The following is a 21,770-nucleotide window of genomic DNA, read 5'->3' on the forward strand; positions in this document are numbered from 1 at the left end:
GCAAACGGGTTTGCAAGGCAGGGCGTTCCACCCCCCCTCCTCAGGACAGCGGCAGCAGAAATCAGATTTCTTCATTGCCTCTGTTTGCTGGCTCCTTTTTTAGCTTCTTGTTCTGAAACGGTCTTTCCAGTGCTGCCAACAGTGGGTCACAGGCAGCCCAGTCTGTTGCAGGCTGGGAGGTTTACAAATGGCCAAGGATAGCAAACTAGACAACAAAACCGGTACTTAGCATGACTCCTGCAGCTCATGTCTGGATCCACCGTTGACACAAGAATAATGTGCCTCTTGGCTGTGGCTGTCCATTAAAGCAGGAATGAAATCCTGCTTATTAATTGAAAAAATATGGTAGGGTTTGGGTTTCTTTTTGGTCAAATTCCACTGTGTTTTCCTCTGTATGTGACTGTGCACTCCAATGTCTGGTGGGCTGTCGGACACAGCCGTGCCACATCCCTCCGCACCTCTGAGCTGCTGTGCTCCCTCCACCCTCACCAGTCTGGCTGTGGGTGCAGGGCTGGAAACAGGAATCGCTCACAGGGCTTCAAGCCTTTTTCCAGTGCTGCTAAACTCCAGCATATTCCCGCAGCGCGGTGAGGGGGGAGAAGCATTAAAGTATTTTGAGGCAGTGGAGGAACCCAAATGCCATGCAAAGCCTTCTTGCTGAGAGCCAGAGGCCAGTGTTCCCTATGCTAGCATGTTGCACGATGTTTTAAATGCATAGATCCATGGCTTTTCCAGAAAGTAGTTACGTTTGAGTCACTCCAGGTTAGCCACATGTTTGTGCAAAATGATAAGGGAAACAGCCAAACAAGAAACTTTCCAGTCATTTTTTTCCCCTCTCGTGGCAAGCCAGTACAGAAACGCACTGATGTGCGTTCACGGAAAGATGGTGTATTTGGCTCCCGAGGTCAGTGTTCTTGCAGGGAGCGCAAGCTTACCTCTTACAGGCCTGGCAGGAAGGGCACGTCCAGATTTTATGCTACACTTTGTCTAAGAAAAGCTTGACGAAAAACTTAGTGACCACAACCCAGCGATAAGAATAGTTGTGCGTGTCCTCCAGAGTCGCAGTATCAGCAGTGACGGGCGACTCTTTGTGTTGACATCCCGTGTCTTAATAAACAGTGTTGCACAGATCACCTCTCCTCTCGAGTGTGACTACAATATCCCACCAGCAATTACAATAATTACTTAAATGTGAAAGTAATATTAGACAGTATAATTAGCTATTTATAACTGTTGCACAGATGGTTGCAGCCACTGCAGGCAGCTCCTTGGCACAGTCTCTGCACAACGGTGCCCAGCCGAGAGCGCAGAGGAAGCAGAGAGGAACCAGCTCTTTTCCAGATGTTTTGCCAGGTGTCCGGGCTGTGCTTTGCGGTGGGCAGCGGTGGGCGCAGCTGGCAGAGAAGGGGCTGCCGGTGCCAGGTGACCCACCAGCTCCGTGCCGGTTGCTTGCCTGGGTTGCTCGCCATGGCTGTGCTGGGAGTTTTGCAGGGAGGAATCGTTTGGAGGAGAAGCAAAAGCCGTGGCTTGGCTTTGCTGTCAAAGCTGGAGATAGCGGTGCTGTGTAAGGTGTTTACCTGCGCTAAAAATCTTTGTTATAATACATTATTATGTTATTAAATTTATAATTACTAGGTATCAGCAGTGAGCTAAAGTAATACATTTAAAGAATAATTTTTACTTTGATAGAGTCTTTAGTACGTATGACAAAGCAAGAGAAGCTAAATTAGTTTTCTTACAAATTATCTCTGATCTTTGAACAAATATGCATTAATTAAATGTGCTATGCCCAGATATTTATGTACGTAGCTTTGGAAATAATTAATTTCCATACTTCTGCTTATATTTTGGAACTTTTTCTTCTACCAGCCCAGTGAAATCTATGCTTGGAAATGGCCATTTAACTCTTTGGGGTTTTTTTCCCCTGTTACAAAAATGCAATTTTTTCCTTAACATCTGTTGCAACTGTTTCAGCCCTTAAAGCACATAAACCAGAAGAGTCTATTGATCTCCAGTGCTGGCTAGAATAAACTTTTAGGACTGCTTGCTTTAAAAATAAATTTGTTTTCCCTTCGAAAAATATCTCTTGGAGTTTTAAGGCATTGACTTTACAATTAACTAAAGGAAAAACTGGGGTTTTATTACACAGTGCTTCTGAAGCCACTCATAACAAAATGTATGTTTAATAAACTACATAACTGATGGCAAAGAGAAAACCTTTGCAATAATTCCTTTGTAATCTGGTTGATATAATTCACTGTTGCTGGAAGAACTTGAATATAGGGCAACGGAAGATGAACATGGCATATCAAAACGCAGAACATAAAAGGGCTTTTTTTGAAAAGGAAACTTCAAAGTTGGGGATCCAGATGCTGGAGTCACTAGCTGTGATTTGGGATGTGAGCACAAGAACACATTCGCTGAGCAAAGGATGCTTTTGTGAAGAAAACAGAGAGCCCCCGTACAAGCCCGTTAGTTGTCGCAAAGTGAGGGGTGAACGCGTTCTGTGCACGTGAAGGGCTTTCGGTGGAGCTGCATAGGGTCAGGTTTGGCTTTGATCCTCTGAAAGCTCAGCCTGCTGGTGCCATGCGGATAGAGTTAATGATAATACATATTTACCAAACTGTCCTGTAGTCACTCCAAAAATCCTTGTCCATTGCCTTCCAACCTTGTCTAGGAAACAGACGATTACTGCAGTGGGAATGCTGGGGCCACAGGTGGAAAGCTGGTGCTGAGTACAAGCTCCTCTTCCCCCGAACACCCAAGCACACGAGCAGCAGCAGCAGGGAGGGAGCGGGCCAGCTCTGCTGTAGGGACTCAGTGCTGGTATGGCATATACACCTATAAAAGCCAGTGAAAGCAAAACCAGAGGCATTGGTAAGATCTTGGAGGTGGCAGCTGAGGCAGGGAGGAGGGATGCTGCACACAGCATCATTCTGCTGTTGGAAGGCTCTGCAGGCTGGCACAGGGTTGTCTCCAGCAAAGAAGGTGCTGGGAAAAGAGAATTGCTCAGCATTCTCCTTTCATTGCCCCATGAAATGCTTTCTTTCCCCATGCACAAAGAAATGCGGATGGAAAGAACCGGTCACGGTTGGAAGAATCTTACTGAAATCCTGCTTCAGACGGAGGCGCTCCTGGCCGGGTGTTCAGGGGTAGCTGCAGCACCGGCTCCTGGAGCGTGGGAGGCAAAGGTTGAACGAGCAGAAGAGGTTTCCAGCCCCAGCCATGGGTGACAGAGGGGGTGCTTGTGCTGCCGAAGGCACGTTAGATCTGTGGTAAGATTTTGAACAGCACATTAATCTGTGACCATAAAGCGTTAACTGCTGACAAACACGTGCTTTTAGGGGTAGGAGCTTAGTGAAAAGACTCACTCTCTGTATCAGAGCTGTGTATGACCTATCTGGGAATAAAGCAAGCAGTTTGGTGGAGCAAGCATCTCTGTGATGACCAGCCACCTCCATTCAGGTATCTCCTGCTGCTGCAAGACCTGGGTCATTTTTCCAGATGATATGATCTGAGCAGAGCTAATGCCAGACCCCATCTACCTTATCTGGAGCAAAAACATGCCCAGGTCCCATCCTGCCATCTGGTATATAGCGTTCCTCTTGGAGATCTGCATAATTTCTACTGCAGGGCCTGAGCGTACCCTGGGGTATGCTCTCACGCTGTGAAGAGGTAGAAGGACCAAGAACTGGAAAAGCTTCCCCCTTGCCCAACACATTTTCCCACCCTGGAGGCTCTTTTGGCCAGAGAAATCCCCATACAACCTGATGCCAATGCAACACCACGCTGAAGAGGTTGCAGCCCCCCAAAGCCAAACCATCCGGGGCGATGCTTCGCGATGGTGCAAGCCTGCCCTGAGCATCCCCCTTACCCCCAGGCAAACCCCTGCTTTCTGACCCAGGGACAGGCAGGTTTCTAACCCGGGTGCTTCAGCTGGGGTGGGCGTTCAGCCTCGCCTCACTAGCCGGGCATCAGCTACTGCTGCTGGTGACAGACTGTCTCACGCACTGTCAGGAGACACTGAGCGAATGCCACACAGTTTGTGTGTGTAATTATTTGCCAGGAAACCAGAATCTGTTATTTCAAAAAATCCATAGGACAGCATTAGGCTTTGAGCCTGCGTGTACTTCTAAAAACGCACGCAGATCCCAATAAGTCTTTGGCCTCATGCAGAAACTAGAGCATTTAAGTGAGGTTAACTATATGTTTGAGGGGAAAAAATAATAATAAAAGAATGGTATATTCCTCCTTTTTCTTTTGTAATGATTTAGATACATTTGCAGAGGAAATCTCAGAGCCGTAACACTTGAGTTCAAAGTAACAGTTTATAAACAGTTGGGTTTTTTTAAATGTTGGTGCTATTCCCTCCACAAGTAGGGTCAGAGGGAGCAAGAGACCTGTTAGATTTCTCTTTGAACACAGCGAGCTTCCATTTTTGTTTAAATTATTTCACGCACAGTGCTCTGGTAATAAGGTGACTGTTCCCCTGGTCATGGGAGGCAAGACCATGTAGCTGTGCACCTCCTTCATCTAGAAAAGTGTTTTATCTCAGGATTAAGTAGCTGTCTTTCATGAATAATCATAGTCATGACATAATTTTAAAAAAAAAATCACGATATCCTGTAACAGAAACTTTTAGAATTTGCTGTGATAAGTTGCCGTTGACTTGAACACTTTTTTCCCCCTGGCAGAAGTATTTCAGCAGAGCTTTCTTACCTGCTTGACGGGGGACCCTGCTTCTGCCCCCTGGCACCCGCGGGTGTGGGAGGCAGGCTCTGGGTGCACACCCCCAGCCCTGCTTCCCAGGGTCTGCCCTCAGCTCCTCTGTCAAAGCAAGCAGCCAAACACCTTCCTGAAAACCAGCCGGTGCAAAAGGCTGAGGGATGTGGCCCAGCTTCCCTTGCTGTGGGCAAGCCAAGAGGGGTGGTCTTGCAGCTGCCGGGTCGGGTGGGGGTGGCTGGCCCAGCTGGCCATGGCCGGTGGTTAAAAATCACTGCCAGGTCCTGCACCACCTGCTCAACATTGCCTCCAGCAGATCTCTGCTGCTGCCTCCTGCTTGGGGCGGGGTGGGGGGAGCACAGCCCCCTGCCCTGCTGTCCCTCCCTGCTGGAAGCCCCTTCCCGTGGCAGGTGGGGGGGGTCTTGTCTGAAGCCAAAGCAGCAGGAGCGTGGTCAGGCGAGAGCCACGCGTCCCAGCGTGCCCGATGCCGGGAGGGCGCAGGCAGCGAGCAGCACAGGCTGGATCCCCACCCGATCCAGATCCCCGGCGTTTGCAGGGTGAGGTGTGATGGAGAGGCGAGCAGGCGGCTGCAGGCGTGTGCCGCAGCAGCGGGCAGGCTGGAGCCCTGCATTGCAGCTGCGGTGACAGGGGACAGACAAATGCCTTCAGCCTGAGCAGAGGGCTGTAACCCCCACGTCTCCCAGAGCCTCCCTCCATCTGTCAGCATCACCCCAGTCTTCGTTGCCCCTACCACTCCGCTTCCGACTTTAAATAGCACAGTATGACAGGAGCAGCACATCCCCAGTGATGAGCCAGCATTTTTACCGTGTAATTCCCTATTTACCTACTTTTAACTACAGCATCTTCTCTTGATCTTTATCTGATGAGAGCAATCTCTTCCCATTGGGAATTGGGTGATAAGCATTTAATCTCCTGCTTCAGTTTTCTTTGGGCTCCTGCTTCTTGGGCTTTGTCATAAGTTGTTCCACGCTGGGTTATGAACAACATATTTTCATGCCACAATTTGTTGCCTGGTTGATAGGCAGGCACCTTTGGCCCTAGGCAAATTCAGTCATTACTTAGCGCATAAGCAGAAATCAGAGGGCTGATATGAACATACCTGGTGACGTTTCTGGATGGATGGCATGCAGGAAGGTGAAAACACCCCAGTTTTCAGCCCTACACCCACCACAGTCATAGGGGGAAAAGGAACTTGCTGTGTTTTCTGACTTTCACTAGGGATCACAGACGGAGTGAGCTGCGGTCCGTGTTTCCCACACAGTGCCTGGTGAGGGCCAGGGGCAGCACACCAGGGTACAGCTGGTGCCAAGGCTGCCCCCAAAGTGGCTCCAGCTCTAATCCTGCCTCCTGCTCCCAGCCTGCCTTTCCCTGGCACGGCTGGCTGTTGTCACTGCCGCACAAGGCTGTGGCCACCTGCCCCTGGCTACAGGGAAACCAGGCTGGTGCCTGCTGGGGAGCAGGGTCACAGCACCCCCACACCACCCCTTCCTTTGCTGCACAAGCAGTAATCCAGTCCTCCGGCAGACCCCTGCACATGGAGGGGGGCAAACCCGAGTCCTGGATGACACTGTTGGTTCTGCTGTGCCCTGAGAAAGCCACCTTTAACCATTCCCTAACCTGCACAGGGCAGTCAGTGCTCATTTCCCCTCTGCTGCTAGCAGGGTAGGTGGGGTCTGGGAATAAGAAATATGCCATCCGCATCCTTCCCCCTTCAGGTATAAGAAATTGCTTTTCCTTAAAAACACCAAAACCAATGAACAGTGAAAGAGTGAGAAGAAGAAACACTCCCCTTTCCCATCAAATGCACCTTTGGGTTATTGAGGATTACCTGGAGCATTTTCCTAGGGAGGGTCAAAGAGCTGCTCTCTAGGCTCAGCAGCAGACATCCCAGGAGGGCTGGAACAGGCTGAGGTCCCTCTGCCTTTGGCCACAACAGCCCTGTACCCAGCCCAGGCACAGAATGCTGGGTATCATCCCATCCTCATCTCAGACACAGCTGTGCTCAGGCTTTCTCTACAGAAGGAGAAACCTTAAATACTTGTGCTCAAAACCTTCCAGCCTTGTGCTCCTGATACAATTAATCTGGGGCTAATTGGAAGTAGGTTTTGGCAATGCTGTGGCCAAGACCTCTTTGACACAAGCCTCAAATAACGATTATCTTATTAAAGTTGCTTAGGAAACATCACCTGGTTTATGTGCAGAGATGTCAGAAACCTTGAAAGCTGTGAGTGCTGATACCAAAGAAAACCATTTCGATTGGCTTCTTGTATTGCCCGAACAGGGCTACCTGCTTTCTGACCATGCTGGGGTGGAAGATCCAGTGAAATGTTTGTTTTTCTGCTCATGGAATCAGAGAGAGGATGATGCTGGAGCCAGGCTTAGGGCAGACCCCATCAGCAGCTGCTGGTCCAAGGCATCCCATGGGAAACCCTGATGCGAAGCTTTTCCTAGCTGTGGTAGTGCTGCCCTTGGTGGGCTTTGCTTTTCCCTCCGAGCTGTAGAGGGTTCCTGCTGGCACCTGGAGGCGTCTGTCTGTCTGTGGTGGGGGGTGCTGCTCTGGCTGGTGCTTCTGGGGAGCCTGGGGTGCATGAGCGGGTCAGGGAGCTGCTGGGCTCCTGGAGCTGAGGGCTCCAGCCCAGCCTGAGGCGGTGGACGGATGCTTCATCCAGCAGATCAAGCCCTTGGTGGTCCCTGCACACAGCTTGGCGCTGCTGAGGACGTAGCTCGTAGCACTGTGCAGCCGTACTCCTGGGGTGGGAATCACACCATAGGGGATGCAAGGGCCCCTCGCCACGCTGCGAGCACCGGGGCTGCGGCCGGTGCCCTGCCAGCCTGCAGGTACAGGACGGTCCCCAGGGCACTGGGGCTCCTCCGTGGCCTCGCTGCTGTTAGACCGACTTCTGTCGCATTGCATGGCAATGGTTGATGCGATGTGACGCATGGCCCTGGGCTGGGCACCCCCCCGAAACAGATATTGTGTGGCTGCCTCTCAGCACGTCACCCCCAGGATTAGGCCGTCTTTGGCAGAGCTGCGGTGTCTCGAGGCCGGCTGGCGCTGGCAGCCCCCTCCCGCTCACAGCATCACGGCAATACGCCGACACTGGCAGAGCAGTGAAACTGGTGGAAACGCTTCGTGAATTTGCTTCTTCCCATCTCGGTCTCCTAGCATATGGAGAAAGACCCTTTTGCCATGCTCCTGTAGCCTCCAAGCTGGTGGCTCTGCACTGGTTTGAAAAGCAAAACCAACTGGCAGTAACAGAACCATTCCACTAATAGCCCTTCTCATCTCATTTTTTTAATAAAACATGGAAATAGAGTAATCACCAGCAGTCTGAGTCGGTGAGCCTGAGAGCAGATAAAAGAGAAATGTTGGCAAGAAGGAGAGGAAGTTGGCACAAGAGCTTAGCACGAAGAAACTCCTCTGGATTCAAGGGTGATTTCTGCCCCTCTGGGAGCTGGCTAGGTGGTCGTAGAGGTTGGTGGCTTTGGCGATGGAGGCTGGGTGGTCGTGGAGGCTGGTGGCTTTGGTGGTGGGAGCTGCCATTACTCCAAGGACAGCACAGGGGGAAGCAGGGCCTCTTCTCACATACCAAAATTCAGGAGGAAGAGGCCAGCACCTGTCCTTAGCTCTCAGCTTCCAAGGTTTCCTTGCAGCCTCCGTGCAGGCACACCTGGTGAACACTGCGGGATCTCTGCAAGCCGGTTACCAGATGCAACTGCTGGGAAAGGGGAGACGAGGGCACTTCCCTCTGGAGTTTTAAATCTTGCTGCAGAGGAGTGAGAAAGGCTGTACGAGGTGGCAGCGGATGAGAAACTCTTCCCTGATGTGTTTTTTGTCTGGTCTCTGCAGTGAACTGCTGGCAGGTGCTGGTGTGGCACTGGAGGCTGAGCCACCAGCTGCGCCGGGGGCTGTGGGACACCACAGGGTGTGAGGGGCAGCGCTGCTGCTTCCAGTGCTTTGGGACCAGCTTGCGGGTCTGTCCTTCCACCCGCAGTGGGGAGGAGATGTGTTCACACCATCGGGCAGCCCTCGGCATGGCACAGGGCAGGTGGGCACCACCGTCCCTTGAGCATTCATCGCCTGGCGGGGCGGCTCCCATCGAGGGCTCACCTTGTCCTGCTCACCAGGACGGTGGCCTTTCTGACCCAGCCCCACATAGGGGTGCTGACGGTGTCTGCTGAGGAGCCTGGAGGCCACCAGATGCAGGCTGGTTTTGCCGGTCAGATTTTCCTTGCCACCTCCACCACTCCTGCAGGGTGCCGAGTCTATCAGGTGCTGCCGCCAAATAATTTAAATTGACATAAATTTGCAACTGACACCTGCTTCTTGTCCGCCTGCCCTGGTGCACAGCAACACGGAATTAACCTGTGGCTTAAAACCCCCAGCGAGATCCGCTGCGCTGAGCTGCAGGGCAATGCTGCCCCATCCAGCATGCCGGCCCGGCTCATCCCACCGCTCCGGTGGCCCAAGGAGAGGGCAAAGCGCGGTGGCGTGGAACCCAGGTTCCTGGCGGGGACCCGGCAGTGCTGGCACTGGGGGCGATGGAGCCTGCGAGGGTCACGGTGGCAGCACGCTGGCTTTAGCGGAGGCTTTTAGGCATTTCCATTAATAGGTTTCAAACATAACCACCATTAGTCCCTCCACAAAGAGAAAGTCTTCATTATGCAAATTCTCATCTTAAAGCTTTATTCATGTGCTTCCTGGCAGGCTTTCCTTTAATCTCAAGAGCAAGATTGCTTGGAATTACCATATACCCTTGTTAATTGCATTAAAAAAAAAAATTCAGCAGAGGTTGTTTTCACCATAATCAAGAGTGATTTTGATTAGTACTTCTGGAAATCAAAACGTTTCGCTGGTAATGGAGAACGAGGATGGCAGTGTTACCTCGTCACCTGTGAGGAGCAGGGGCCACCCCAGCTGGGGAGCTGTGTCCCCCTGCTCTCGCCTGGCCGTGCCACAAACTGGGGCCATGTACCCCTGGTGTCAGCCAGCGGTCCCGCTGCCACGGTGGGTACTGGGGGCTGCACTTCTGCCCCACTTGGCTTCCTGGCTGAGCCCTGGCACCTGGGCTGCCGGCAAGGGTGTTTGTGCAGGGGCACGTCCCTGGGCAGTCTGTCTTCCCTGGCAGTGGCTGAGGAGCTGGGGGAAGTTTAGAGCCTGCTTTTCAAGGCAGAGCTAACTTCAGGAGGAGGCCTGTGCTCTGGAGACAGCCTGGGCATGTCTCGAGAGAAGCACAGCTGCCATGAAGCTGTACTGACCCGCCTGGCCCGCCAGCGCTGCCCCCACAGACTGCCCACAACGTCCCAGCGCCGAGGGGCTCTGCTCTCCCTGCGCACACGGAACGCTGCTTTGGTCTTGGCGGTCAGCAAGAACTCGAGGTTTACAAGCAACCTGGCATTAGCAAGTCAGTGTCCCGTGTGTTTGACTTGGTGGCTGGGGCTGTGCCCAGGCAGTGATGGTAGCGAGTTCAAAGCTCTGCTGTGTGCTGCCCAGCATCGCTGCACTGGCCGGCAGCAGCACACTGTCCTCTGCTCCAGCAGCAGTCCCTGGGGACCCCCGGTGCTGCCAAAGATGCCCCAGCTGCTGCAGAGCAGACCCGCGCCCGCGGAGGAGCAGCCATGGGCTCCCCGCAGACCTTTGGGGCTGTATTTTTGCTGAGACAGCGGGAAACGCCACTGCGAGGATGTGGTCGGGCACCAGCAGCGTGACACGGCTCCACACCCAAAGGACCTCCCAGCCCCAGCCCCCTGCCCAGAGGTGCCGGCGCAGCTGTGGGTGCCCTGCACAGGGAACCACCTGCGTTTGCCAACACCGACACCTTAATTCAGAGCCAAAATGATGAGGTTTGGTCACTGGGGAGGACCCTGGTGATTTCAGTTACCTTGGCATATGCTTTCCTCCTGCTCTCCCACCCGCTGCCCACCGCGTCGCTCCTAAGGTAGATGCATAAAAGTCAGGCAGTTTGAATTACTTTCCATTGCCCTTGTACCTGCTTTGCATTCTCCCGTAATCTCCCGGGCTGTCAATCTCGTACCGTTGCGGGCTCTCAATTCCCAGGGAAGCTAAACACATATATATTGCACAAAGAGATCCGTGGGCTGGCACTAAAAATGGAATACACCTCGCTCTGAGTGCTGCAGACAGGGTGCAATATAGCAATATACTGGGTGTGAATTACGATACTGTAATTCAAGCTTTGTCAAACAGTGGGGCTTAATTAGAATATATATATAATTGTAAAAACTAAAAAGCTGACGAGTACAATTGTGCATTTGAGCTGCCTGCTACAGAAAATAATGAGGAGAGAATACATTAAGGCACAAAACCCTTCTACCTTCAAAGAGCAGCTAGCTCTGATTAAAAATACCCCCGGCAAGGCGAAGGGAGTTGGCGAGAGGCGGAGGAGCCTGCGGCGCCAGCTCGGCCATAACTCTAACCTCTGTTTCACAGCCTCCACCCGGCACAGCTGCAGCCTTGGGGTCCCCCCACCTCCCCCGCTGGTGCTGGGGGTTTCGTATTAGGTACTGTGACATGTCCCACCTTGGTTTCTTTTGATTGTCATACTAAAGAAAAATAAGGAGAACATGTCTTGTTTGCCCATCCCCCCCTGCCCTGGACCTGCAGTGGATGCTTCAGTGCCCTTGGCCAGCCGGCATGACACGCAGGGCTTGAACCACCTCCCAGCTGCCTCTAGGGATGCACGTTTTCTCCCAGCAGCCAGAGACAAGATCTCTTCCAAGGACCCAGTGCAAGGGTGGTCAACATCCCCCCCAGCCCTCAAACTAGCCTGCTAACCCCAGCGAAGCTCCCATACTGCTCCCCAGCACCGAGCAACCAGCGGAGGATGATTTTGCATGCCGGTGGTTTTGTATTCTTGTAACAGGTTGCAGGCGGCGTGGGTGCGTCCTTCAGGGGAGGTGAACGCCAGGGCACGCATGACCCTGGCCACATCACAGACAAACACCTCTGCAACTCAGCAGCGGGCTGCCTATGAACTCTTGTATGTAGGAATGTGCCTCAGCTTCTTCCGGAATGTATAAACCCCTAATATTAAAGATACTCCATGCTGCGCGTGGGTTCCTGTCAGAGGATGGGCTTTGGGAGCCTGGGAGACCCGATTCTCCAGTGGTTGCAGAGCGGGACTGGGGCCCCAGGAGCAAAGGGATTTGCGTGAGACGATGCAGGGAGCAGCAGTGCTGCCTCCTGAAAAACTGCGTTTGTAAGGTAAACATGCGTACTGAGAGCCGGTTGGGTTTTAAGCATCTGGCTGTGAAGTGCTGCATTTGTTACTGCTTAATAACGGAATAAAAGAATAAGGCGGAGAGCGTTCAGCTCTTATCTGTCGGAGTGAGCAGGCAAGTTTGCATGCCTTTGACGGCAGCGCTCAGTTGTTGATCCATAAAAGGTGTAATACGTCTCCATAACACCCTTTGCATGAAATAAAGATGTTGTCAGCTTCAATTAACTGGCAATCTATTATTAGTCCCTGCCAACACCTAAGGGATTCCTGGGTTTAAATTGCCCTGGAAAAGGATATCGGTTTGCCATGGGCAGTGGTGGGAAAGCCCTGGGAAACAGGCTGTGCCAAGCACTGCAGCTACTAGAGAAGATTTTAGTGGGTGATTCAGTGCGTTGACAGGTTTCCTAAGTTTCATGCACGCCTCTCCCCGCCGGTGGGGATTCCCCTTGGGTGCAGCTGCAGCCCAGGCACGTTAGTGGGTTTACATCAGCCCTGTGAGGGCAGGGGGCTCTGAGCACCTTTCACCCCCCTGGCCCCACTCGTGTGCCAGCCAGCGTTTTGATTTTGGAAGCGGCACCCTCTTCTTGCCCTGTGGGCAGAGATGCTGGGGGAGCTGTCACCAAACCCAGGGTGGTGTAGGTGCTGCTCAGCCAGTGGGTCTGGTGAGCCCCCCGAAGCCAGGCAGGGGGGACCCCGTTCTTCAGGGCACTCATTCCCTGCAGGGCCTGTGGCCCCACTGGTGGGGCATCTCCATGCAGCCCCCCCACACTCGCAGCCCTTCAGCAGAAGAACGGGTGAGCTGCACTCACCCCCACGGCCGCCTGCTCCCCCTCGCTTGGTATTTGGGCTCCTGCACCACAGGTGAAGCGCAGGGAGGATGCACTAACAGCAGGGCTCGGCACGCAGCAGATCGGCGCCCTTAACATTTACTTAATCACAGAGAGCAGGAGTAGAGCCGGGGGAGGGGGGGGAGAGGCCGAAGGGATGGCTCCTAGCATACCAATGCGAGTCTTGGTGCTGCCACTATAACCCTCCTGCCAGCTCGCCCTGCCTGCTGCGGAGCCAGGGGGAACTGAAATGAAACACGGTGACAGCGCATTTCCCCCAGCCGGGTTTGTAATGCTTCTCATCCCGCCAGATGTGCTGCCGTTTCCCCTGTCCAACTTGGTTTAAAGACAGTTTAAAATGGACGATAATGACAGAGCCCTGCTGGTTCCTGAAAATCCAGTAAAGGTTGTGGAAAAAGCCACACTGGGAAAGGGAGCCTGCATGAAATTGCTGGAGAAGCAGGCTGGCCACAGCAGTAATGAGCTTGTGGGATCTCAACAGGGACATGCTGGTGGTTCAGCAGCAGCCCATGCAAGTGCTAGAGCTGGGCACGTGTTTCTTCGGCACCATGGATGGTCTTGCATGTTCCTTACTTGCTCCTTTGTCGTGACACACCGCTTGAAAACCCCGCAGCTTCGTCCGGGCTGTTGGAGCGGGAGACCATCGCCAGTCTCACGGTGCCAAAATTCCCCCAGCAATAAGGCCCAAGAGGCAAATATTTTGGCAAAGGGTCGGAGGGGTGTGCGGGGAGGCAGAGGGTGCCAAGCAAGCCAGGGGCTCGTCCGCACGCCTCACACCGCACATTTCACCCGGTGACTGGGCTCCAGCTGCAATGGGGCATCACCCTCTGCCAGCCGTTCCTCTGTGCTCCCAGGGGAAGTGGCATCCTTCATCTCCATGGGGAACGCAGCCGTGGGCTGGGCCCTGTGTTACTTACACACACACACCCAGCAGTAGCTTAACGCCGAGCGCCTTGCCAGGGGGGAGAAGCCCATGGCACCTTCCCAGCCACAGAGCCTGCATTTAAATCACCCTCAGGTTTGCCGAGTGTACATTTAAACAGACGGCAAATAAAACGAGATGTGATGTGTGAGTAAGTGAAACCGGAGCTGGAGGTGTTGCAGTACTTAGTGACCACTCTCGGTAGAAGTTTTTCACCGAAATGCTGATACCTGCTTTCTGATGGACTGGTGCCTTCCCATTGTTATTGTCCTTGTCAGTAAAGCTTTAAATTTATTCATGAAGCACACTGGAGCTCAGGTGGCAATAGCTAAATCCATTTAGCAGTAGGAATAAGAGGAAAGCCATTTTAATGTTCTCTTGCAGTGCTGCAGTACTTAGCAAACCCAAAGGATATTAATTACTCAGCATGCTCTGAGATGTAAAAGCATGAATTTATCAAGACAAATACATTCAGAACTAGGGTAAGTCAACAGTAATTAACGCGATGCAAAAAAAAAAAAAAAAAAAAAAAAAAGACAGAGAAGGGAAGGATTAGCTGGCCCTATCGCAGGAGAGCACGGCATAGCGCCGAGTTATCCCCAGGATATTATAAAGTGACTGGAGTTGTGGCGAGGCATCTCTAACGTAAAAACCTGCCTGTGTCTGCCAGGTGTGTCCCTGGGACGGGGTTTGGTCCTGGGTTGCGTTACCAGGGCAGTGATGCAGGCGGTCTCTGAAATGCCAAGCTGCGCATGGCAGCCAGCAGCAGCGGTTTCATACGAAGCCTTTGATGTTGGAAGGTGCTTGTGAAGAAGAGGTGCATAGCTTTTTCTGTTTTTCACTGAATTTGTCTGCGCTGTCCCAATGTTTTCGTGGTGTTTAGCAAATGTGTAATCGTGAGCACAGCCACAGATGAGTGGCAGCTCAAGAGATGAATTGGTAGGCTCTCCTTGACAAATTTAAGCATAGCATGTGTTTTTATACCACATCCATTAGGGCAGACAAATGGAAAATCCAGAGATGACTGCTCTGCAATTTAACAGTCACAGCATTCGGAGAAGGCTGATGTCTTCCTCATCACCGGTGATGGGTTAGGTTTGGGAAAAAACAGCAAAAAACTGAAGCAATTTGAGCAAACAAGTCTAGCCACGCCGTATTTAAAGGTATTTTACATTGTGTGGAGCGAGTACAACCAGTGCTGGTTCTTTGTCTCCAGGTCATGGGGATGACCCAGGTGACTTCAACCTAGAAGATGCCCTGTTCGGCCCCAGCACCAAGCGACGTAAGTCACATTTATTTGTTCTTTTAAAGAGGAGGAAACATACAGACGTTAATAGCTGCAGTTTGTTCTTTGGGATCTGATGCTGGCGGGAGGGTGGTGGATATGGGCTGCCTCTTCCCTGGGGAGACGCAGTGGCTGGGCTTGCCAACAGGTGGGATGGGGGATAGTCCTGGAGAAGCTGGTTGCCGACCGTGTGTGCTTCGCTTTCCGATTCCCGTGAGCAAACCACAGAGGCACACTGGTGCTTTCACAGAGCAATGACACGGAATGAATGCATCTTTTTGGCTATTTTGCATTCATTAATAACACCATCAGACACGACCCCGTTTGCTTGGAAGCTAACGCAGTACTGCTCTCCTTCTGCAGCCGGTGAGGGCAACCCGCCGACCTTGCGGGGCTGGGGCAGTGCCGGGTCCATCCCTGGTCCCGCTGCAACGTGGCACCCACGGAAGGCAGACGGCGTGTTGGCTGGCTGCTTCGCTTAATTTCAAGTGTAACCCATCAGCCAAAGGAAGCTCATTTCTGAAGGGGGTGCCATGCTGAGGGCGTGCTGGGATTTAATATTTGGCTTTGAAATAAATCATTTTTATGTAGGTTAGGGCCGGGCTGTGCCGCTGAGGGGACAGCAGTGCCTGGCAGAGCTCAGCCTCAGGCCTGGCAGAAACAGGGGTGAGGGCAGGGGGCTGGCACCACCCTGGGGGGGGGGGGGGCATTCAGCGGAGCAGCTCTCAGTTGGCACCCAAAAGAGACCACTGAACTGCCCGCGGTGCAGCCGATGGGAAGGGGCTCGTCTCGCACCCCAGGGCATGTAGCACAGCTCTCGCCTGCACCAAGGGCTGAGCCGGGTGGTCTGCACCCAGACACCCCCTTTGCTGCGGAGACACGGGGGAGGCGTTGCAAACACCAGTGCCCAGGACCCCTCGCTGCCTGCCCCCCACCCCGTGCACCCAGGGTGACCATCCCCAGACCCAGCGCCCAGCTGGGCAGCAGCGGGGAGCGCTCTGCAAGTGACACCGGCCTCTGCCATCACACAAAATACACCTGCGAGTATTTAAGCGAAAGCTAGAACAGGGTTTGAAACCGTTACTTTGCAGTCTAACAACACACAGACACTTGTGCTGTGTTGTGTTGGAGTTTACAAGGAATAAAGAGCCGGGATGCTCCGTGCATCTCTCCTGTGGCGTGCGGGGTTCAGCGGGAGGGGGATGGGAGACCGTGGGGTATCAGACTCGGTCACAGCTCCGAGGGATCGTATCTAGGATTTTGCAAGCCCTTTACTACAGTATGTGGAGAGACTTGGTTAGAAGTGTCTAACAGCCACCTCACGCAGAGGGAAAGCGGCGTTTCCCCAGGCCGGAGCCCCAGCTGTGAGCCAGGGGAAGAGGCAGCGCTGTCCTCCCAGCCCCCCCAGCTGCTGCATCCCGCTCGGATCTTCATCGCATCAGCCCCGGAATAAAAGCAAGCAAAGGGTCTGGAGTCGGGTCACATCAAACCGTACCGGCACACTGGAAATGAAGCCCAGCAGAAGCACTCCAGTATTCAGAGGCGCAAATGGAAATTAATGGGAAGAGAGCAGCCATAACTCTTGCTCATAATTTATTCATATACTTGGTAATTCTAGCCACTATTAATAGGTAGTGTTTTACAGGGGGTGAAAAAAATTAAAAATCAACCCCTCTGAAAGCTGACTGTAGCTTTTTTTAGCCCAGGAGCATCCAGGGGAGCTGGGATCTGAGTATTGGGGTGTCACCAAAATTCCTCCAGCTGATGGAGAACCTCCCACACATAATGCAGTACTGGAAATTACCTGTCATTTGACTGACCAGCCGGGCAGGGGACAACAAAACACAGGCAGCTTACTCTTGTTTTCCATGCTGTTCTGTATGGTGTCTGACCTTACTTTCTTTGCTGCTGTCTCCAGGAGTCTTAATGTGGAGCAATTTCTTACAGCTCTCCTTTCCACTTGGTGGGATGCTGGCCCACTGGGATGCTGGCCCACTGGGATGCTGGCCCACTGGGATGCTGTCCTGCCAGGATGCTGGCCCACCGGCCCCAGCTGCGCCCTGCAGAGCACCGGGCTCAGCCCTGCACGGTGCCACGGCTGCTCGCCCCGGCGCACAGGGGGTCCTGCTCCCTGTGGCCACACATCCTGGGGGGGAGGGGGTTGTAGCTCTGAGCTTACAAATGCAGAGCAGCGATGGTCAGCTGGAAAGCTCGTGGTGAAACCTTTGCTATTTATTCTCAAACCAGAAGTGAAACATTTTCGGAGATGCCCATGACCACTAACATTTTCTTCCCTGTCTGTTTTGTCACAGCCACTCCCAAGGGTCCCAGAAAGCCGGCAGGTGGGGCAGGTGAGACCTTGAGTGCATATCGCTTAAGCACAGCGCGGGGTTTGCTTCCCACAGGGGTTCGAACCGTGCAAGCCCCCCACAGGCTGTGCCTGCACAGCTGGGTGCTGCTGCCTTAGCAGAGGCTTTGGGACACTGCCACTTGCCCGTGAGCAAGCTGGTGCCAGCACGCAGATGTGCACTTCTCCCGCACGACCAAAGTAAATGCAATATTGATATTTCTGTCCGTGCTGAAGGCGAATGGCAGTGGAGCATTTATGACCAAGGCTAAATTTCGCACACTTTGCAGTATCCTAATGGAAAAGACACAAATCATTGCTCAGCTATACAAGGGCTTTTTTTTCTGGCTGCATGGCACCTGCTAGCTTTCCTTCCAGGAGAGAGCCCACAGGATATTTTCCTTCCCTTTTTTACTCCGGGATAACCCTGACCTCCGCAGGAAGGCCCAGACTGGTGACATTTCCCCATCCAGGGAAGAATGTCTCTCCGACTCTTTGTGCCTGTCAGATGTGCTGGCTGGCCGGCTGCACAGCATCTGCCCTGGCTGAGGAAGCTCCCTTAAATACACCCGGGTTTCATTACTGGCAGCTCCTCTGGCTCAGTTCTGGCCAAACATACTTAAATATAGTGCGGTCACAAGAGCTGAGGGTTGCTCAACCCTGCCAGAGGAGCCTGAAACAAACTGCGGTGGGGAAGTGCTCAGAAGTGAATCCACGTGCCCCTGCATGAGGATCTTGGCACAGATTTAAGCAAACCCGGCTGTCCAGCTCCTTGGCCTTGGTGGTCTTTGCTGGGGACAAGAAAAGCCAAGTGCCAGAAGCACGTGCAGGGCTTCACCGTTTGGATTGCAGCCCGAACAAGAGGCCATTTGATCCAATAAACTCTCCCCGGGAAATGGACATGTGCCGAGGCCAAGGCTTTGTCTCGGCAAGTTTCTGCTGTCCCCGGGAGCGCTTTTTGGATGAGCGATGGCACCGAGGGGCTCCTGCGGCGGGTTCCTGTCTCCTGGCCCCTCTCCCATGCGTGGTCTGCTCAGCCCAGGGTCACTCACAGGCAGCCCTGCAGGGAGCAGAGCGGGTCCCAGCCACCGGCTCGATCCCCACAGCACCTTCTCATCTGCACCATCTCTCAGGTCTCCCCCCAAATGCATTATTTGGGGCTGCTCGGGCCAGGGGTGGGCTGAAGGCTCTGCAGCAGCTTGTGGCTCAGCAGCAGAGTTGGTTGGACACTCTTTTCAGCTCCACGCTGACGTGGGTGCTGGTGGGCTCCGGCACAGTGCAGCATCGCTTGCACGGCACCTGCAGAGCTGCCGCGCAGGGGATGCGTGCCGAGAGCCTCACACTGTCCTCACAAACGGTGGGGATGTTAACAATCCCTTCTCCTCTGCAACAGACTTTGATTTGGCTGATTACTTTGACACCACTCTGGAGACTACCACCAAACCAGCCAAGCCAACTCCAAAGCCCTTTCCCAGACCGGGGAAGCCAGGTACTGCGGAGCTCCCTGCGCCGGGGGAGGGTAAATACGTGCTCGCCTGTGGGGCTGCGGATGTGGGAAGTTGCTCCCCGAGGTAACCAGGAGCCATCCCGGTAGCTGGGAGGGGGATCAGGCATTGACAGATGAGCTCCAGCAAGTTTTGGCTACCACCAACAGGTGACTTTTAAAGGTGACCATCTCCGCCTGCTCTGCTATCATAGCAGGGTCAGCAGAGATGCTCCAGGGTCTCGCTGACATGCCAGGATAGTTGGCACCAGCATTTCACCTTCCTCCCTCCCTCGCTGCCCACACACCCCTGCCTGAGCCGTATTGAGGGCTTTGTCGAGCAGCATTTGTAAAAATTTTTAACCAGGATGGAGCTGTTTGCTGTTGCTAGGTGGGAGATTCCATTGCTGAAGTAGCACATCCTTAAGTATCTTTCCGGCAGTGCCTGGTCCTGCTCCTGCGTGCCGCAGGCAGCCGGCAGGGATGGCACGGAGCTGCCCTCGCGGAGGCAGAGCTCTCACAAGGGGGATGCAGCCTGTGTCCCACCGGCAGCGTGTTTGCAAGGATTTTCCTGGCAGCCTTGCTTGTCCCCTTCTGAAATTCAAGCCCCGCTGACACGTGCCCTGGCGCAGGGGATCTCTGCGAAGACACCTGCTACCCACACCGAGGGCTGGAGCATCCCTGGGGCACCGCGGGCAGGGGCTGCCCCTGGTGTCAGAGGCAGCTGAAGCTGTGGAGGAACCAGAGCACTGAACCACCCCAGCACAGCCCCAGCATCCCTGCAGGAGGGGGTTCCCCTCCCAGCGCTTGTCCAAATACACGTTTCGAAGGGTGACATCATTTTGGTCTCCTTTTTTTCCCCGCTCCCTTCAGATAACAGCTTTTGGGATGTCATCCGCACCACCACAACCAAACAGCCAAAAACTACGAGGGCCCCCCCCAAGCCTAACCCAGGTGAGCACAATCTGCTGAGCCCCCTTGGCTTTGCCCTGGCTCTGCTGCCGGCACAGGCAGAGGCTTCAGGACGTGCTGTGACGGTGGCACTGCCCCTCCTCCCACCATTTCCAGCCTCTAGACTGTTAGTAAGACACCTTGAAAAAAAGCCCAAACCAACCACATGGCAGACATTATTTTATAATTAATCGCAGAGCTCTCCGGCCGGTGGCCAGCACTAACGCCCGCGTTGTTTTCTAGCAAAGGATCCTTTGGATTTTGACTTGGCTGATGCCCTTGATGATAAGAATGATGGGAAAGATGCTGGGAGGCCGGACGTAAGGCCAGGTGAAGGTATGTTGACTTCCCCTCTCCATCCTGCTGGCCACCCGCCGTGCTGTGCCCGGGGACCTGCCGGAGCTGCCGGGGGAGCAGGCTCTCCCTGCCAGGCAGGAGCAAGCAGGAACGGAGGCGCTGCCACCAGCACCTGCTGCCTGTGCCCTGCCTGCACAGGGAGAGGGATTTTCCGCAGGCAGGTCAGTCCCTTCTACCCGGGCTGCGGGGAGGGAAGGAGCCCCTGCCTCGGCGGTCCTTGGCGGAGAGGGGCTCTGCCTAACGACCTGTTGCCTGTCTGCAGGTTTCTTTCCCGGGGTCTCTTCTGACCCATTAAATTGTGGTGATAGTGTTAAGTTCCCCCTCGTCCCCATACCTGACAGCTATTTAACCGAGGGCATGTGCTGTTGGGGTTCGCAGCCATTGCCAAGACATAAATCTAGAGCAGACTTAAGTCCTGGCATAACATACGCTATGGGCTGGGAGATTTTTTTTTCCATCTCTAAAATACTCCAGTGAATGAATCATTTGTCTATGAGCATTGTTCCCTTGAGCACTTGAGCTAGAAAACAGACTTTGCACGGCTAGTTTATTGATGTCGAGATGGCCGTATACCCTGCTCACACGTGTAATTAATAGTCACATATTTTATTAGATTGTATTAACTAGGTGACTTGTCTGCACTTTGATATTCTGGGCTTGTTGAGGTTTCAGACTCCTGCAGGAAAGGTTGAGGTGTTGAACCGCTGGAACGTGGCACCAGTCACAAACCAGCACACGTGTTCCCCCGGCATTGCTGTACCCTGGACTGCCTGGGACTTCTCCAGGTTCTGGCATAGTCAGGGTTTATTTTTCTTTTTCAACTCATTACTAAGCCCATAAATCTGTTTTTTTGTGGTAAGCTGGTGAATAAGAGCGTCTTTTCCAGGCTGTTAAGGCAAAGGTAACCCTTCCCAAGGCGCAGCATCGGAGAGGGAGCCTTTTGCTGGCTCGGCTTTGGGTGCCCTCTCCCATCACACGCCTTAGTGCACCCCGAGGGTCCCTCTGGGACCAGAGCCAAGGGGTTCAACAGCTCCGCTCATGCAGCTACTGATTCCCAGACCGTGTTTCTCAATGTCCCTCCTGCACGAATTAAACATTCCCACTACAACCACGTCCAAGATAACTTTTTCACCTGTACTGAGATGTGCTGGCGCTCAGTTCTTCCACTGGAGCTGCTCTGTCCCTCCAGGGAGGAGGCGATTTGGGTCCCTGCCTGTGGGACCCTGCTGCCTGAGGGACCCCGGGCCAGGCTGTGCTGCCAGGGGCTCGCCGGAGGCAGGGCAAGGGCACCCCAGTCCCCGGCACCACAGCCACCATGTGCACAAACCGCATCCTTCTCCCTCCTCCGCTGCCAGCCAGGGCCGAGCAGCCAAAACACCTAATGAACTTCTAAATACGTCCATCATCTCAGTTAAAAAAAACAACCAACAAAACTAGTAGTATTTAAACTTTGAGAGGTATTTATTTCAAACTAGACTCAAAGTCAATTATGACTTCTTTTATGAGCTTAAAATAATTTGGGGTTAAACATTTTGTTAACATTTGATATTTGTGAGAGAAGCAGAGCTGCTTATTGACCAGTCCCTGTTCTCG

At 53.4% G+C, this 21,770-nt stretch overlaps 1 protein-coding gene across 7 annotated transcripts in view; it reads left to right on the plus strand.

The window, feature by feature from the left end:
- Positions 1–21,770, plus strand: part of CD99L2 (CD99 molecule like 2) — a 32,800-nt gene that overhangs the window by 2,220 nt on the left and 8,810 nt on the right. For 5 of the 7 annotated variants that reach the window (XM_055727573.1, XM_055727574.1, XM_055727575.1 and 2 more), the window contains exons 2-6: positions 14,971–15,036; positions 17,352–17,390; positions 18,780–18,875; positions 19,743–19,823; positions 20,064–20,156. In XM_055727573.1, coding sequence (XP_055583548.1) covers positions 14,971–15,036; positions 17,352–17,390; positions 18,780–18,875; positions 19,743–19,823; positions 20,064–20,156 — 375 coding nt within the window. The remainder of the gene's footprint in view (positions 1–14,970; positions 15,037–17,351; positions 17,391–18,779; positions 18,876–19,742; positions 19,824–20,063; positions 20,157–21,770) is intronic. The other 2 variants (XM_055727578.1, XM_055727579.1) reach the window with 2 other exon arrangements.

Source organism: Falco cherrug, chromosome 15 (assembly GCF_023634085.1).
Source record: "Falco cherrug isolate bFalChe1 chromosome 15, bFalChe1.pri, whole genome shotgun sequence".
NCBI lineage: Eukaryota > Metazoa > Chordata > Aves > Falconiformes > Falconidae > Falco > Falco cherrug.